Here is a 19,550-nt window from a genome sequence, read left to right as displayed (position 1 = left end):
GGGAGATGAAGAGAAAGAGCTAGAGCAGCAAAAAAAGCAACCCCTATTTCATTGTGAAGTCTCCAGGGGACTCGGGAGCAGCAGTGAATGGTGAAAGCCATCCACCAACTCCAAGTAACTAATACTGCTTGCAGTGATGAACTCACTCCAGGTGTCAGGCTGCCACCTACCACTGTCAGTGCGGAAAATTCACTGGGAGCACAGAGAGGATTCTGAAGGAGGAACACAAACACTGAAAAAGAAGAGGCAAGAGAGCCACGAACCCATGCAGAGCCACAGCAGCCTTTCCTTGCAGCAGGAGCTCTGGAGGCACCAGTTAAAGGGATCCATCTCACCAGCATTCAGTTTTCCAAGCAGCAAATCGGGAACTAATATTCCCAGGTTCTGCGACTGCCATAATTGTGATTTAAGAAGACAATCACCAGCCCCCCTGGCGCTGCCAACATGCTCACAGGAGGCAGAGGCAGCACACGGAGCCACAAGTGCCCTTCTCCCTCTCCCCCCAAGCCCAGGCTGCAGTGTTTGCTATGGGGTTTGTGACTGGGCTTCCTCCTCCATCAGAAGCATTCACCCACCCATGCACCCAGCAGCTCCCCCATGATGCCCAACCAACCTCCCTTGCCATGTGGATAAGGAATGTTGTACCTCACTCATGCCAACCAAGGCAATGAGCTCCATCACCTCCACTGTGAGGTCCTCCTCATCTCCCTGTTTTCCTCCGTATCTTTGCATGAATTAGTATTATGAGTGACATTTCATCCCACTCATACTTGCAAAGTACATTACAAAGGTGAGAGTACAGCTCCAGAGAAGCAATTAATACAGGTTCATGGAAACATCAAACCTGGCAAGTGGGTTTACAAGATGAGTCCAAAAAAGCTGCTAAGGCTTTATTTATTTGTGTATTTACTGCTATGATCTTCTGGGATGGTTTTCAAAGCTTTAAACAAAACCAAAACCCAAGCAATTGTGCTGGGTATTAGTTCTGCCACTTTAAGATCTTTCTATGTGAGCATCCATTGCAGATGGGAAAGGTATTTCAACTCATAGCATTTAGAGAAGAGACATGTGGAAATGTGTCAATGGTGTTCAGGTTTCCAGAAAGACAGTTGTGAGACTAAATTACTCTCGGGTGAGTACATAACCTCCTGTAGGAAGTACAGTTCTTAATACAATATCCTTTTCTGAGAGGAAGAAAGCCATCAAACTGAGCACCCTATTATGCCAATCTACTTATCTGGATAGTACATAAACCACTGTGGTGACAAACGCCATGGAAAATAAGTCTGAGATTGATGGAAAGATTCAGAGCTCAGCAAGCTGTGAGGTCGTCAAGTGACATACTTAGGACTATGTCCTTGGGCCAAAGAAAATATACAACTTACTTGCAGGCCAAAGAAATCTTGCTCAAACAGGTGCCTCTGCTGCCAGCCAAGTGCAACACACACACAGGGACTAAGGAAGTGCGTTGTAATACAAGCTGTACAGTCCTCCCCTCCTCATTCCTGCCAGTCAGCAACCAGAAATTGCCTTCATCATAACAATACAGGAAAAGAATTCAATGCTTTTGTATGTCAAAGAGAGTAATTTCAATCCTCAGAATTAAGTCAGGATGGAAGCTGGAACACAATTACATATTGCATGTCTTGGTCAGAGTTCCAAACAAAGGTAGCTGGCAGAACGTCTCCGCCAGCAGATAACACCAATAAATGCCTCATTTCCATCTATTAAAGCTAATAAACAGGCTTTGCTTCTCACACTGTCCTCATTTCCACCAGGCCCCTCTCAAGACTTGCTATCTCTTTTGGCACATGCTCCAGGTGCTCTTCATCCACAAACCTCGGTGCCTCATTGCACGTTAAATGAGGTGTCTGCAACCCACTTCTCAGCTTGGGAAACCAGACAAGTGCAATTACAGCTCCCTCCAGCTTTCTGCTCTTTCAGATTTTTCAGGGTTTTAGAAGTCTCTTAAAGAACATTTTATTCCCAAAACAGACCTTTGCCTTCCAAAGCCACAAGTATCACGTTGCCCGAGACCCCTGTGTTCAGATAGGACTGACCTTGTCCTCCACTAACAAAATCACTGCTTAAACAAAAGTATGGTGTTAAGAACTAGCAGGTATTTCACTCAATTATGCATCTTCTCCCAGCTCAGGAGTAAGTACAGTGAGGGTGGTGAGGCACTGGAATAGGTTGCCCAAGGAAGTTGTGAATGCTCCAACCCTGGCGGAGTTTAAGGCCAGGCTGGACAGAGCCTTGGGCAACATAGTTTAGTGTGTGGTGTCCCTGCTCATGGCAGGGGGGTTGGAACTAGATGATCTTAGGGTCCTTTCCAACCCAAACCATTCTATGACTCTATGATTCTATGAAATACTCCATAACTCAGTTGTATTTCCTCATAGTGACTGGCTGGATCACAGGCTCTCATACACTCGGAGAGGGTGTTTACCAGAAACAGAGCTGGTAACAAAGCAAGGGGGTGGGAAAAAGAAACACAAACACAATCAGGGCTCCTGGGCTGCTGCCCAGGATCACGGATGCTTCATTTCTTACACTTCTTCAGCAGAAAAAACAAATACTTGTGCTTCCAAATCTCCCTAACACCTGTAAGCTTAATGCCTCCAATCAGCACTTGCTCACATCTTCATCTTCAAGCCGTATTATGAAGTTTTGATAAGCTCTTTCCTTCCCAGTCTCTCTCACTCCACATGGATGAGAGCCACTAATAGAAGACGAAGACTAAAATCCTTGTCTCTCCTATTGCCTACATTTAGCAATCAGAAACTGCCCGAGTATTGTGTGAGACCCAGAGCACTGCTGTGCATTACACACTTATCTCTGCAAAACCACGCTGCACAAGTGACAACTTCCAGGCAGAGGGGAGGGGGAACTGCACAGCGTTGTGATAATTAAAGCAGAGATGAGTGTCACTGCTGCAGATAATTCTGCATTAGCAGTGGAGTTACTTAATGGAATGATATAAACTCAGCCAAATGGTTTGGTTTAAAGGGAATTTAGGGTCTGCAAAAGGCGCCCAACTGACAGCCCAGGAGAGTGAGAATGACAGGTCTCCACCATTCACAAAGCGAGGCTTCCACCTCCCACCCAGGCTCCAGGGAGCAGAGGAGGAAAACTTCATCCAAGTTCTTGGTCATTCAGGCTCTGATCCATCCAGTGAGCACCCACACAGGGACAGTCAGTCACTGAGTAGAGAGGAACAACTGACTGCAATCAACAGGCCACAACAACCCCCTGCAATGCTCCAGGCTTGGGGAAGAGTGGCTGGGAAGCTGCTCATGGAGAAGGACCTGGTGGTGCTGACTGACAGGGCTGAACATGAGCAGCTTGAGCCCAGGCAGCCAGAAGGCCAATGGCACCCTGGCCTCTACCAGCACCAGTGTGGCAGCAAGGCCAGGGAGGCAAGTCAGGCATTGGAACAGGCTGCCCAGGGCAGGGCTGGAGTCACTGTCCCTGCAAGTGTTCACAGCCCGTGTAGCCGAGGCCTCAGTGCCAGGGGTTAGTGGTGGCCTTGGCACTGCTGGGGAAGGGTTGGACTTGATGAGCTTAAAGGTCTTTTCCAGCCTGGTTGATTCTGTGATTTCCTAAATGAAGATACCAGCTCTGACACAATGGGTTGATTCAACCCACAGATCTTCCACAGCCCACTCCCATGAGCATCCATCAGAACAGATTTGATCAGTGTCAGTACAGACACAACAACAGAAACAACAGCATGAGTAGGTACACGGCCCACAACGAAACCACCTCCTCCCACCAAGTCCATGAGGTCTTCTCATTCCTCTCCTCTTGCCTCAACAGCTCCGCACCTACACACAGTTCCACCCCTGCTCTCGTCTAGATGACTCTCCGCAGCATCCTCCTGCTTGTTAGAACAGGGACTCTCAAGGTCAGTCAGAATTTATAAGGCAGCCATTTCATCTTTTGTGCTTCTCTGGCTACATTCCTTCCTAAAAGATGCTGAACGTTGGAGATTCTGCTGGTCTGAAAGCCCTGCCAACACCAGGCCAATTAGGAGCTTCAGGATGATGCATATTAAAGTTATTATGGGAGGCAGTTCTGCAGCCAGAATAAATCTTAACTGAACCTTTAAGTGGTTTTTATAACTCTTGTTTCTCCTTCTTGAAAACAGATGAAAAGACACAAGCCTCCTCCTTCAAAATCTGCAGGGATTCCAGCCAACCACCACCTTCTCCCTCGAGAGCAGATTCTGCCTTCAAAGCAATAATTCATTTTGTCCAAGGCCAAATAGATTATCTTTATCTTTTAAATTCAGAATCACTCAGAAACTTACAGTATCACTGAAGACTGACCTGAGATACTGCCTGTACGAAAGCACTGCACTTACATCTCAAACTGCTGCTGAAAGAAGCTCCGGTGGTTTTGCAGTGCGGGTCTTCAGCCTGACTGCAGATAGTCACAGCCAAAGGGACGCAGATGATACAGCCAATGTTTCAGATGAGGTTTTGTAGGCAGTAGCTAATTAGAAGGCTGGGATGTAGATCAGAACAGTGAATCTTAAAGAGGATCTGAGGATCCATGTATCTAAATGTGAAAGTGAGCCCAGGAAGCACGGTGAGAAAAGGAAAGATAGAAGCAGCCTGATCCCACATACATCTCCAGTTTGTAAACTGTGTCAGTATATAGTGGCCTCACAACTCCAAATGATCTATTTCTATATAAACCAATAAACTTCAAAAACTAAGGGTAAACTCGTCCTGAAAAATATTATGCTAACTCCTGGAGAAGTTCGAGTCGGAATGAAAACAAATAAGCAAAAACTTGGAGCTGTTTCCGTGGTATGTGAGCAATGTGAGGGCTCAGCAGCTCCCAATCCACCCAGGGAAGGAGTCTTCATGGGTGTCCCTTCACTGCCACCTTCAGGAAACACTGCTGCTTCCACCATGCTCACACCGCAGGAAAGGATGAACTCAGCGAGGGCATCATCACTGGCGTGCAACAGAGATGCCCATTAAAACCCCTTATTTCCAAAATCAAGAGTCCTACAGCTGGAATCACATCCCAGAGAACTGAGGAGCAGAGCCTGCAAGATCAATACCCAGAGCAGCCGTGGGCTGAGCTGTGCTGCTGACCCCAGATAAGATACATAATTCATCTCCCAGGTTCTGCACGAGGCAGGGAATAGATTTTCCCAGATCCTAAACTCAAGGGGGTATTAATGAGGATATGCTGGTTATGGATTGTTTATGAGACTCCACTCACACCATTGCATTTTAAAGGCTCACTTGAAAAGCCAACAAGCTCCCTCCCTCAAAAACAGCTACAGAATAAGCAAATTCAAACTGCTTTGCTAATGAAAGGGGACTTTTCTTAAGAATTCAGAGCCAGTAATGAAGTGAAACAGTAATACCTCGTTCTGAAAAGACATTCTAGTACCACTTATTATTTTACACGCACGTGTGCATAAGATGTTAAGTCTCTGGACAATATATTGACTTACCAGTAGATGACATGAATTATCAAGCAGGAAACTTAGCTTCAAATCAGTCTGCATCATAGCTCTTAAAATAGGCAAATGACTTGCTGAACTGTAGAGCAAAGCCTAACCAAGCTCAACAGCAACATCTGCTGGGCACCCAGCAACAACCACCCCAAATGACATGGAAGTTTATTAGTCATTCCTATAAAGATGTGAGTTTTCACTGCAGTTTAAGGATGCCCTGTGAGACATCTCTTGTGCAGAAAGCAGATGTAGCTTCTAAATATGTGTGCAAACAACAAGGCAATGTTCTGCCTGCACATGTAGTCAGAAAATGTGTATTCCACCATTACCTGCTCACTGAGATACCTGACAGCAAAACACTGAAACGAAGAGGGATTAAAATGCACATTAGTGAGACTGTGCTGGAGGAAATCTCTGTCTTTCCACTTCAATCCCAGCTGAAGAACACCCCTGGTACCCCTTGAACTACTTTCTTTCCTAAGGGAGCAGCCTGCATTTGCAAGGCCTGAGGCAGTGGAGTATTTATCAACCACACTAGCCCCATCTGCATAGAGGAGAATGGCAGCTAAGACCATTAGAGCTCCTTTCCCTCCAGGTGCCTTAACATCCCTTATTAACCTTAGAAAATAAGGCTGCTATGGCAGAATGACATTAGTGGAGCAGGAGCAGGGCTAATGGTCCCCAGTAACTCTGGGCACAAACTGAGACTCTATTCAGACTAATCACAAAGAAAACTCTTATTCTTACCCCAGATGCATAAAATTTGATCAACTACTTCTAAACTGTTCTAAAGAAAAGAAGATGCAAGCAGCTGGCAACAGCTTTGAGATTGTGTTTAGACCTTCATCATGACCTGGAACAAGAGCAGAGTGACCAAGAGCCAGGTTCTGAACAGCCATGGGATGGAAAAAGGGTTGACACATCCCAGTTGTGCTACCAGCAAAGGAACAGTGTCAAATCCTTACCTGCCCAGAGAAGCACCTCTTTCTGCAGGTCGCTGTATACAGGAAATCACAGGCAAGGAGGTTTTTACCAGAACTCTCTGATAACCTTCAGCAGCACAAAGCTCAGAACTTACACTGTAAAACGCAGAGCCCTGAACAGGAAAAGGCAGACTCTGCCCGAGGGGCAGCTCTGGAAGTGAGGGAAAACTACAGCCTGGCCTGATGTTCATCACCTTGAAAACTGCAGCTGGCTCTGCAGCTTAAAGCTCTCCTGCTTCCCCAAGTTCTGTACTTGGAACAAAATCCTTTACCCTGAAAAATGAGGGAAGAGGATTTAAGAAACACACAAGTTTATCTGCAGCTGATGTTACTTAGGAGGTTTTTTGGTTTGGGGTTGTTTTGTGCTGGTTTGTTGGGTTTTGGGTTGATTTTGTGGAGTTTTTTAAAGCCTACTCTTATTCCCAATGCCCCTTGCTCCATGTTTAGCTGTTAAACCAGGACAGCATATCACTTGATGGTACAAAAGTGACCAATTGCTCAGGTCCTCAGCTGGGAAAAGAACAGCTCTTGCAAGGAACCACTTGTGTATTGAAAGCTGGGAAGCTACAGAGGGGAGTCACAGTTTCAGGTTGACACTGCCAACCACAGCTATAGCCAGAAAACACTGGCGAGCAAATCCACCCTGCTCAGAGGCTGGAGGGAAGGGAAAAGGAGGGGGAAGAGATACAAGCCTGTTTGGAAAAAGAAAGGAGCTTGAAGTCATCTGCTAGACAAGGAACCACTCTTTCTAATAGCAAAAGCATTAGGCTGCAGATTCAGTGAATATACATGGCAAGCTCTGAGTCCCAGCTGGAAGAGCACTGGTTATTTAACAAATGTACCCTTAGTCCAATGTACTATTCAAGCAGGTATTAAACTATGGAGCTTTTTCTTTTGGACAGTAATTATACATAGCTCTGCTCTATCTGTCTGTTTGATCAATTTTTACTCTCTGCTCCTACTGCATCATCCTTCAACTTTGCCCATTATCACAAAGTCTTCAAGGCTAAAAAGGCTCTAAAGCCCCAACATAACACGCAGCCAGAAAAAGGAAAGGCAGCTCATTCTCTAATTCCTTCCCTCCCTCCTGAGCTTGCAGGTGTTCTATTTTCATTGTCTCAAAATCAGAGAGAAAGTCATCAGCTCATTTCCTCTCCCTTAGTAGAGTCCCTTTTAAGAAGCTACTTTCCATCATGTTTTACTCAGCACTCATAAATAATATAGATAATTGCAGATGGTCGTAACAAACAAGCAGAGAAAGTACACAGATAGAGCACAAAGGAAACAATAAAACTCTGATGTGCTCCAAAAGCAGGAGGAATTCCCAGCAAACAGCAGCAGTTGCATCCAGGTCATTTTATTTTAGTTGATGTAACACAATTGCAGAGCCAAAAATAGTTCAGGGACAGATTTTAGCCAAAGCCAAACGTGGGTACTGGCAGCTCGCTTCCCTCTGCAGCACACATTTCCTGCCTCTTCCCCACACGCGATACAGCTATTTCTTCCCTCAAAATTTGCTTTTAGGAAGGAATATTGGTCATGGAAAGATAGGTTGAAAAACACTGAAACTCCACATTAGATAAGCAGCATGCAACTGGGAGGGTATTGTGCTGACTGTAACAAGAAACTCTAAGAGTTCAGCCAGCTGCCCAACAGTTAACATTGTGCGTCTCATCAAACCCTCTTGCAGAGGTTAAGCACACAATAGACTATCTAAAGCACAGCTCGAAAGGCTGCTTGAAATTCCACACGTGTGCCTCAGCAATGTATTTCTATTAATGTCCAGTGTGTGTCAGCGTGAAGATAAGGTACCAACATCATGTCCAACCAGGCAGCCAGAGAATGAGACGCCGTGTAAAACACTGTCTGACGCTCCGAACCCCAGCGAGCAGCAGCGGCCGCAGCCTCACCCGCTGAGGAGAGGTGGTGGGAGCAACATCTGCAGTTTGGGGGGAGAAGAGAGACAGAGAGGGAGGGAGGGAGAGGGAAGCAAACAAGAATGGAAATAAACTGCCTCAGCAAACAGGCAGGCTTGAGGATGCCTAATTGTAGCAGAGGGAATAAAACTGGAAAAGGATGCAGTGAAATTTGCTCTTCATATCAAAGAATCCTAGCCTGGTTTGAGTTGAAGGGACCTTAAAGCTCATCCAGCTCCAACCCCTGCCATGGGCAGGGACACCTTCCACTAGAGAAGGTTGCTCCAAGCCCCTGTGTCCAACCTGGCCTTGAACACTGCCAGGGATGAGGCAGCCACAGCTCCTCTGCTTGCTCGGAGAAGGATCAGCTTGGTTTAGCTTTTCTTTCAGGTGAGAAATAAAGAAATCACATCAGTGCTTATCCTGATTTCTCCCATCATTCCGTGTAAACTCAGAGTCATCTTCTGGTACAACGTATTGTATCTATCTTATTAAAACAGCTATTTCATTATGCCCCTTGTCACCCTTTCTTATGAGACCCAGAATGATTCTCCCTCACCCCACCACCTGCTGCAGAACACTCTGCCCATCTCGGGTAACTTCTTTACCACCCTCAGCTGTCAGCGAGGAGCACATCAAGGCATACCTACCTGTTATGGTTCCAAGGAAAGGTGGCAGAAGCACCACAGCCAGTTTTCATGGCATTTAGGGAATATGACAGAAATGACAGCCCGTGATAGGTCACCTACCTCACGTTCCCATCATCTGAGAGTGCAAGAGCAATCAGAGTGTGCCATTCAGTGCAGACTTATTTCCCAGCTCTTACATTAGCCCTTTCGATTCACAATCTTGCTCTTTTTAAGTAACACCTTCCAGTCAGAGGCATCAAGAAAATTCTCAGTGATCAAAGATCATTGATTCAAGATTTAAACACTGTCATTTGTATGATAGGAGTACAGTGAATACTGGAAAGCTGTCACCAAACACTAAGTGAGATGTATGTAATATTCCAAATACTCGAAACACAGACAAGCAAAGTCATAATCCAAAAATAAAGTTTAACCAAGCTAGTGGGAACCACCTTCTTCTAACACACTCAGCCTTTACACCTGACAACCTCATAGCACAATCCACACCACATTTGACTAACCCTGCCTCATAGGAAAGGCTGAACTCCCAATCTGTTGGTTATGCCCCCAAAATTAGCTGCCAAATTAGAGCAGAATTCTACCACCCCGCAGTATTCAGGCAGTAAAAAGATGCAGTAAAAACTTTGCTGGAGTATTCATGGGAAAATATCAACATGTTATTCTCTTCCTTCTTTATGAATTGAGTATTTTGCAGTTGCAGATACAGGAAAAGGAAGGCTCATCTTATCTTCTGCTTCTTATATGATGGAATGGCTTTACAGTAACCTAAAATCAGAACAAATGAATCTGGAAGAAGTTTCTGTGGAGTAGATGAGCTTGTAGACCAAAAAGAAGTGTGAAATATGGGCAGAGGAGAACTGAGGCAAGACAGGGAGGTGGGCAGCACCACAGCCAGCTTCAATTTGTTGTAGCGGTGGGATTTAAGAGGCCAACCTTGTGATAAGGTCCCTCAGTCCACGAGACTACAGAAACGAAGCTGCTGAAATCTGCAAAACTCTCCAAACACAAATTAACCTTCAGCAAGAGATAAAAGACGAGCTGCAGAAACTGGAAGTTATTAGAAAATGCTATAAATGTTTGACAAATCAGAGCAGCAGCAGCAGAGAAAATAAAGAACATCTTACCCTCAGCCAGATAACAGCCCTGCCTTCCCTCCAGAGGAGCTGGACACAGAGGAGGGTTTCTTCTGCTTTGGCTTGGTTTTCACTGTCTGGGTTCATTGCAGTACACGCTCTCCAAAATTACTTTAGTTAAATTTAGACCTCCCTGATGCTCCAGAGACAGGAAGTTACTGGCTTGCTGGAGGCAGAAGGATGTAGACCCTCACCATGCTAAGCTTAAGTTTAATGCAAAACTTTCCAAAGTTCACCATTTAGCAGTGCAAGACTGCTTCCCACAGGGATCCCCTACATGTTCGATGGTTTCATGAAAAGAAGCAACTCCTTCACTGCAGAAATGGACCCACTTCTGTAATAGAAAGTAGCAGCCAAAGAGGAACCCAGCTGGAAAGGAAGGATGTTCTGGCCAGAGACTATAGAATAACTTTGAAGACTGTACACATTAATAAAGGTGCTGGAGCAGCTCTGCTCTGGAGCCAGGCTGAGAGAGCTGGGCTGGGTCAGCTGGAGAAGAGAAGGCTCCTGAAGGGGAGACCTTAGAGCAGCTCCAGGGCCTAAAGGGGCTCCAGGAAACCTGGAGAGGGGCTTTGGACAAGGGCCTGTAGGGACAGGACAAGGGGAATGGCTTTAACCTGCCAGAGGGGAGATTGAGATGAGCTCTGAGGCAGCAGCTCTTCCCTGTGAGGGTGCTGAGGCGCTGGCACAGGGTGCCCAGAGAAGCTGTGGCTGCCCCATCCCTGGCAGTGTTCAAGGGCAGGTTGGACACAGGGGCTTGGAGCAACCTGCTCTAGTGGAAGGTGTCCCTGCCCGTGGCAGGGGTTGGGACTGGATGAGCTTTGAGGTCCCTTCAACCCAAACCAGCCTGTGGTTCTACAATACATTTTCTTCAAAGGAAAGTTGACAGAGGTATCTCTTAGCTCAGAGAGCAAGAATGAGGGACAGAAGGAACAAGGTCTGAAGCTCAGCCTGGCTATTTAAATCTCCCTGTCAATAGCTCACAACATTTTGTAATAAAGGCTTAAAGAAAAGCCCCTCGCTTCTTTCCATTTGTATCCACACATTTAAAGGCAGTTTTATTCAGTTAGTGAAAGCAATGAAAACCAACTGCACTGCAACTCCAGCCAAAGGAAGGCTCCCTCTGCTACGCTACCTGGAGCTCTCCACCTGGTTTCATGCACTAAGGGAAGGTGGGTGAGCGTTCTGCAAACAGCAGGGACAGGGCTCACCACAAGCAGTGGCACATACACCCCATGCAGTAATTAGTGCTCTAGTAATTAAATGCACCAGTTGTTTTCTAAAGAAAACTAAACTTCATCTGCAGAAATGTTGCTCCTCTAGTAAGCACCTGTAGACACTTGTTGCTGATCATTGTAACATCAATGGGAATCGAACTTGGAGAAAAAGAACTGAATGGGCTTTTCCCTCATCTTGCACTACAATTTAAAACAAGCTTCCCTACTTCCCGATTTAAATCAATGTTTTCTGCTTCACCCACAAACTTCAATCAAGAAATATTTACAGAAATTACAGAGTACTAAATAGTAAACCCACAATTTGTGTTGGCAACGTCTCCTCCCAGAGCCAACCTATCTCCTGCAAAGGCTTGCAACTGCAGAAAGAGGAGGGGGTTTAGGGAGCTGCAAAGAGGACCAACAAAACCAGCCGTGATGTGAGCAGTGGCCAAACCACAATGCAAAGCTCTCAGAGACAACACCTTCTATTGCACCAACTCAAACAGAGAGGAAAAAGTATCAAGCTTTGAGGGCAGAGGCCTGACCTCCAGAACAGTGTCACCTCACTGCTGCAGTTTCAAACCCATGGCACTGTCTGGACCCCAGACAGCCACTCCAGCTTGTCACAACGATAGGAGATTACCCACAACAAAACCCCAGTCTAATCAAGAGATGCCCACCTGTGGTTAATCTGCCAGGATGAAGCTGATCCCCATCTTATCACCAGGTAAATTAAAGCATTAGCAAAGCTAAACCACGTTCAGCACCATTTCTAAAGCCATCTTCAGTATCAGCTCAGCTGCATCTACAGCTGATGCTGCTCAACAACAGTGAGCAATTCACAGTGAAAACTGAGGCAAGAATGACCTGAAGCTTCACCAATGACCAGAAATGTAACAAAAACTGGCCATGAATGGGCCAAATGGATCATTCCTTCACCCCAAAAGGGCCAGAAAGAGAACCCTACTCCACCTGAGCACTGCCCTACTACCACCAAAGTGCTCCTCCTTTGCATCAATGGGATGTTTATGTTGCTTTCAGTATTTTTACCTCCGCATGCTGTGAAATGGAATAGAAACATACCAGTTAAAACATCAACAGACCAATACACACTAAACCAAGAGTGGAAATGTCCAAAGTATGCCCCAGGCAAAGCCCAACAGTTCAGAATCCCCCATTCGCAGGGCGACACCAATATCAAAGCCCACTGCCCTGACTGAAGGCACTTTCAGTCATGCTTCCTCCTTCAGCTCTTCTCTCCTGAATGAACAAACGGTGAGAGGCTCTGAGGAGCAAGAAAGAATTCAACACTCTATGACCAATTATTATCAGCTACTGGAGTAACACGAGAGAGACCCAAATCCTTGTGAGTATTCCCTCACGTGCTTATATGCCAGACCACGCTCATCCCAACAGCACAGTGCTGGGGCCACCAGGAAGCAAAGGTTGCATGGCAGGGACCAAGGCATGGCCAGGATCCCTGGGAACAGTGAGCATCCATCACTGATGGCTGAAGAAACACTTTCAAGCAACTTAGGAATTCTGTGTCCTGTCTGTGCTCATACAGCAACCAGTGCCCATTGGTCTTGTCTGAAAAAGCTCATCTCGGAGCAAAGTTTGTCCTACCACTGCCCCATTTCTGAATTCATTCTCTCAAAGTGAGAAGGAAGAGGAGGACTTTTGGTCAATAACTGACAAAGCCATTATCCTCGGGGTACTAAATGGGGAGATAAGAACTTCAGGGCTTTGCACAAATCATATTAGTTCAATTCTCAAATCCGGGTAATGCTTCTTTTCAAAGTATTAATTTCATTTATTCTATTTGCTCTCCCTCTGTCCTGATAACACAGGAGCACATGGCCCCTAAATGAGATCCTCCTATTTTCTAAGTTCTAATCCTCCCTTTCTAGAGTAGTAATGAGATGTCTTCGCTTAATCGCGTTTATTGCCGCCCCCCCCAGCTCCTGCTTTTATCCAGCCCCATTCCACATTGATTTGTCTCAAAGGTTTCAGCAAAACCCATCAGGCAGTGAGACACCAGCTCCAAGAGGCCCGTGCTGCATCTGCTGCACATGCTGCTCAGCCTGAGGAGACTACAAAGGCAGGAGGAGAAGAAAGAGCAGCTTTGCTTGCAAAGTTTCCTTTGTTGGGAAGAAGACGGGGAAAAAAGAAAGCCAAAAGAAGTGAGAAGTTGAGAGGTTTTGATTAATTGGAAATGAAAAAGGAAAGAGTCCTGGTCCCGGGGAGAGGCGAGACCATTCACAACACAGTGAAGCAATTAAACAACTCGACTGTGGCAACTTGGGAAGTTCCTTGTGCTAGAACTAAAACAGGATTTCAAGAAAGCTGTACTAATTCCTGGGTATTTCACAGGGACTCAAGGCATGCTCCAAGCATTAGTCAAACAGCCCGGGCCCTGCTGTGAAGTACTGTCCATACAACCCTGGTTGTGTCGGAAGTACCCACAGCATTAAACTCTTCAGAGAGCCCAGTCAGCACCACGAGCCTGCACAAACACACACTGCAGCTCTAATAGCAGTTGGTGACGGCTGCTCTGCAGCAGCTCAGCTTCCATGTGAGCTGGTCCCCCCTGGTTAACCAAGAGCCATAGTCACTCCAGGTGAATACTGTAGTGTTTGTACTCACAGAGCTGGTTTGCTGCTTAAAACTAAAACCTTAAGAAGTTTTACTCAAAACCTATCTAGAAGCTTCTTCAAAGCCATGAAAATCCAAGGGAGATCAAGACAAAAATGTAGAGCAGGACACAGGTACTTAACTGCAAATCCCTCTTGTAACAAATGAACCACTTCAAGAATAAAACCAAACAAAACCAACATATAAACCACCCAAAAAAACAACAACAGGTTTTAATCTGCACCCTACCCCATAAATGAGGAAGTATTTGGCCCCAGAAGCTGAGAGCAAAGGGTTAGTTCTGTCCACACTCTCCTCAGGAATGTGTACTATATGGGCGAGACTACAGAAGTGCTTCAGAGCAACACTGCCAAGAATAAAAACCAGGGAACAGAACTCATGAAGAACAGATTAAATGACAAGTGACATTCAGCACAATCAAAATGAAATTGTCTCAAAATACAGCCTTCACACCTGGATTTATGGTCTGCAAATGGGGAGGTTAAAGGAGAATATTGCAGCGCCACTGGAGACAATTGTACAGGAGAAGGCTACTGATCACCGAACTATTGAGCTGTTCAGGGCACAGCTCAAGATCTTACTGCAAATATTAAATAAGGAAATTAATAAAACAAACCTTTCTAATTGGACTTGGCACGATTCTCAGCCTTCACTAACCCAAGTGCTGCTGGAAGCAAGTTATCCATTTCTTTCTTTCATGGGAGTCACCCCCTTTATTCTGGCTTCGCCATTAAGTCACAACCACCATCACCTGGGAGTTGTTCTCTTTAATCTAAGTAGCTAATTTCCAATGCCATGTGCACCTGGGCTAGCACTAGGATCCCAGAGCTTCACTACTATCTCCTACCTGAAAGAGAAGAATGACACAGAAGAGATGAAAGAGCAGCTCACACCATTGTCTGCCTCAGATGCTGGGGCTAAAAAGCAGAAAGAACCAAGAAACACATTGAAGCCTTGTCCAAGTAAAGGTAGAAAACAATACTGGAAGACAAAGGACAGGTAAGATTTGAGTAGGATTAAGTCAATACAACAAGGTAACCATGCCCAAAAGGAAACCACAGCTGAGATGAAGCAGGTCTGATAGGGATCCCAATAATTTAAAAGGCTGTCAGAAACAGCTCCTGCTTAGTAAGGCATCAGGCAGCCAACAGACAATGACTTTGACCCCACCTCTGCAAGGACAGGCCAAACTATTCAATTTTTAAGGATCTTGAATTTATGACTGATCAAGAGGTAGTTTAAGAGCAATAAAATTTAAGAGTTTCTCATTCTTGCATCATGTTCTGGGTAACGCTCCATGGTCACTATTTATCTTCTTTGGGTTACACAAGGAGAACCTGATCAGATCTTTGCAGAGCATCAAGTCTGCAGTATCTGGGTATGTGACACTGCAGGGTTAAAAGCTAATCCAGGTAATTGAAGAGGTTTTCTATGTTAGCAGCCAGGTCCCAACTCATTTTAGAGGACTTCACAAGCATTGCCTGACTCTGCTAGTCACAGCTCCCCAGGGTTACTCAACACCTCACTGCAAGAGGACAGAGCTCTACTACTGAGCCAGGCCACATCTTTAGATGAGACAGTAAGTTCATCCTCCCTCCCTCCTTTACAAAACTCCATTAACTGCATTCATAAAGAGAATATTCTCTTTCTAGTGGAAAGAGAGTTAATGCTGCATCTGCTGACCCAGATGTCCTATGCACAGGAAGGCAGTCGCCTGCCTCAGACAGCACTATCCTGAAGCTCAGCAATCCTGCACCTTCCCACGGGCAGGGTACACGAGGAAATTTCCCACAACACAGCAGCCAAGCCCAGGCTATATCCAGGAGAGCAGGTTCAGAGGTTCCCAATCCAACCACATACAAACGTTATCAGGGAGTCAAAAAGCACCAATGGGTCCAAACCCACAAACCAATGTATGGGAAGCAATGTCAGGACTGTAAATTCAGGACAATGTCCTAAGGTTGAAAATACAGCCTCCTGCTGCAAAGCCCCCAAGCTGCAGAACGGAAGTTGCAAGGGTAATACAGGTGGGAAATACATATAGAAAAAACATGCTCAAAGGATTCTTCATTTAAATCAAGTGCATGCAACAGATGTGTAGGATGGAAGAACGCAATAAAGACCATCATTACTCAAGTCTGTCCTCTCCCTAAACCATCCTTTCAGTATGTACCAGGCAAGGAGAATTAGTGTAGTTCTCTGAATGAAGTTCCAACATTCCGGTCTAAATGGGGGATGTTTGATCTCACTGGGGCAAGCAGAGTCCCACCCCAACGTCACACCCCAGCACCTCACACCACTACAGGTCACTAAAGTGGCAGCTCCAGCAAGACTCTGCATCGCTTACAGGCAGCACACCACTGCCACAGGAATGTTAGCACTTAAAACAATACAAGGTACTATCATGCGAACATTAGTCACCACTGACAACCCAGCAGTCACTGCTCATGCCTTTCCCTGCAAGCTTGGCCTTAGCATCGCTGCATGACATGCTGCAAGCGTAGCCTGCCAGCTACACTGTAAGCCAAGCGTTACGTGATGAATGGAATGAGGAGGTGATGAGTGTTCCAGCATAAATTAAGTTTCTAAGCTCATCACCCAAGTGACATGTAATGAATCTGCTCAAGTAGAGATACTTCAGCCTGTCCTGCATGGAAACATAGAGGGGTTTTTGTTACTCACCATCTGGGCTACCCGCTGCCTCTCCTCATGGGCGCTGGCCCTCTCCCGCTGAAGGGCAGCACTGGCTGCTTCCTTTTCTCTCTTGGCCAGCCGGAGCAGCTCCTCCTGGACCAGCGCCTGCTCTTGCTCATACCTGCAGGAGCACCAAAGCAAACAGAGGGGTGATCAGGAGGCTTCTGGCAACAGGGTCATGGCTTAGCTTGTGTAATGCAACAGCCTTGGGAATTCCACATGCAAGCGAAGAGATTAATGGAGTGCTTCACTGCACCGAGTGTCAGGGTCACGCCATAGCCAGACAGAACTTCCTTGCTGTGATCTGTGCCCCTCGTCTCTTGTCCTTTCAGTGTGAACCTCTGAGAAGAGTCTGGCACTGTCTCTCTTTTACTAGTTTAGGAAGTTAAAACAATTAGGCTTCTTCTTCACCAAACTAAGCCAGTGCAGCTCCCTCAGCCTCTCTTTTCTCATGCCTCTAACTTGCCAAGGTCTTTAGACACCCAGTCTAGGAAAAGGAGGGGAACAAAATCAGACACATCAAGATGAATCTGATTATTTAGATATAAAATGGATTAAACCAATTACCGTATTTGAGATTCCAAAATCCCTAAGGGAAATATTAGACTCCTTCTTTTGCCCCAGAAAAGGCAGCTGTACTCAAGTTCATGCAGTATTGGTCTTGCAATGCACATCACACACAAGTCTTCTGTAGTTACCAACTCATTACACTGGTCCTCCCTGTTTCTCCAACCACCACCCAGTTGCCCCCAGCTCCCCTGACTGCTCCTTTTGGCTAAGGGATGGCTGCCCTAAAAAAAAAAAAAAACAAACCCTGTGTTCCATGGCCCTTAACTGAAAAAGGCTTACAAGGAGATTCACTGGCATTAAAACATACAGTCATTGTGCTTGGACTGAAGCAAAACAGAGAGAGAACAAAAGGAGTTTAACTCTTGTTGTTTTCAAGAACTTCACCTCACCTCCTGTGCAGTTCCTGCTTTGCAGCAGAAGCATTCTGACCAGAGTCACTTGCCACTGGTGGCTGGGTTCCTAGAAAGGAGGATAGAAACCTGTGACAACTGTACTACAAAACACAGTCCTTCATCACACCATGAACAGTTTGATGAGAACTTCACACGAGTGTTATCCCATCGAGAGAAAACAACACCACACCTGGAAAAGCCTCCAGAAAATCTAAGTTTGAATTATGACACAAAGAGGCACTGACAGCATCGTCTTCACCAGGCACCCTGGACAAGGCGTGCTACAGGAGCTTCTAGGTAAGGATGTTAACTCCTCAAACCCTGGTTTGTACTGAAACATAAGCATGGGTTCAGACCTACTTTCCATTTCCTTCCTCTAGCTCTATTGTCTTCCCCTTGACCTCCTGCTTCCCTCGTGATTACAAGGGATCCCACAAGTGGAGATGAGATTATTTGATGGAGTTCAGGCCATCCATGCAGCTGAACCCACTTTCAGGAAAGACACAGGCTACCAGCAAACACAGCTCTAAAAGCCAAGTGCTGGTTCCCTATCTTCAGGTTAGTCTGGATGCCTCAAACAAACCCACGTGGACAACGTGTCAACAAAGTGCGTTTGAGAGCCAACAGTAATCAAACAGTTTTCTGACCTGTAAAGATAAGTTCAGAAATCAAGTTCTCATCACCCGCCTGGCAAGCGGTGCTTAGACAGCCCATCCTTCCCTGCGAGCTTCTTTCCAAGGAAGAAAAAGCTGCATTTTCCCCACCCATCCACAACACACTCCCTGGGCATGCGAAGGAGACGAGGCAGCTTGCCAGGAACTGAAGATTAAATACAGAAGTTCTGCCTTGCTTATTGCAGGGACTGTGGTAATAGGACAAGGGGGAATGGCTTTAAACAGAAACAGTGGAAGTTCAGGTTGGATCTAAGGCAGAAGCTCTTCCCTGTGAGGGTGCTGAGGCGCTGGCACAGGGTGCCCAGAGAAGCTGTGGCTGCCCCATCCCTGGCAGTGTTCAAGGCCAGGTTGGACACAGGGGCTTGGAGCAACCTGCTCTAGTGGAAGATGTCCCTGCCCATGGCAGGGGTTGGAACTGGAGGAGCTTTAAGGTCCCTTCAACCCAAACCAGGCTGGGGTTCTGTAAGTCCTAAGAACAGTCACAAGGTGACACAGGGTCTGACAGTACCTGCAGATTTGGGTTTCTCTTCTGCTGGTGGTGAGGGCTGAGATGCGCCACTGGACGCACGGGGAGGTCTCTGGATCTCTCTCTTACTTTGATGGGATTCCTTCATTCTGTTCACTACATTTTCGGAGAGCTGAAACATACGAGCATGGGAACGAAATTAAGCAGGTCCGCTCAACGCGTCTCTATTGCACCACCAAAGCCACCCACGCTTTGGTTTCCACACTCCTCCTTTACCAGTTACCCCATTTCAACGCCACGGTCCTTCCAGTCCACGGAAGGCTGGGATGCTGACTTTCCATTTGTAAAGACCAGGAACACCCCTCATCCTCCCTGATCCCCACAGGCTCTTGTATCCCTGCACGTCCACGCTCTGCCGTGGTCACCCAGCGGCGCTTTGCCCAGGCTCCCGGTGCCGTTACCAAGGGCAGAGGTGTCTCCCCCTGGATGCCCTCAGAGCCAGGCAGTGCCCTCAGCATCAAGCGCAAGGGGCCATTGAGCCGTGAGGAGGGGAAGAGGGTTGAGAGCAGCTTGGAAGGGCAGATAAAGGGCTGGCGTGTCCGTGGCAACACATCCAGCTCTTCCCCATCGCCCCCCGCTCATCCCTCGCCTCTCCGACCTCTCCTCCCCGCGTTTCCTCCTTGCTGGTGCCCCCCTCACCCCATTCCCCTCGGGGGCC

The 19,550-nt window shown here is 46.5% G+C and overlaps 1 protein-coding gene across 1 annotated transcript in view; it reads right to left on the bottom strand.

The window, feature by feature from the left end:
* CHCHD6 (coiled-coil-helix-coiled-coil-helix domain containing 6) overlaps positions 1-19,004 on the bottom strand; it is a gene marked incomplete at both ends in the record, with an annotated part of 68,580 nt that extends 49,576 nt beyond the window's left edge. Inside the window, 3 exons of the mRNA XM_010020492.1 lie at positions 16,719-16,851; positions 17,690-17,759; positions 18,875-19,004. Of these exons, the coding sequence (XP_010018794.1) occupies positions 16,719-16,851; positions 17,690-17,759; positions 18,875-19,004 (333 nt within the window). The remainder of the gene's footprint in view (positions 1-16,718; positions 16,852-17,689; positions 17,760-18,874) is intronic.
* Positions 19,005-19,550: the final 546 nt, after the last annotated feature.

Source organism: Nestor notabilis, unplaced genomic scaffold, assembly GCF_000696875.1.
Source record: "Nestor notabilis isolate BGI_N333 unplaced genomic scaffold, ASM69687v1 scaffold11448, whole genome shotgun sequence".
Lineage (NCBI taxonomy): Eukaryota > Metazoa > Chordata > Aves > Psittaciformes > Psittacidae > Nestor > Nestor notabilis.
Note: the sequence above shows the minus strand (reverse complement) of the source record. Positions and strands in the feature narration are given on the sequence as shown.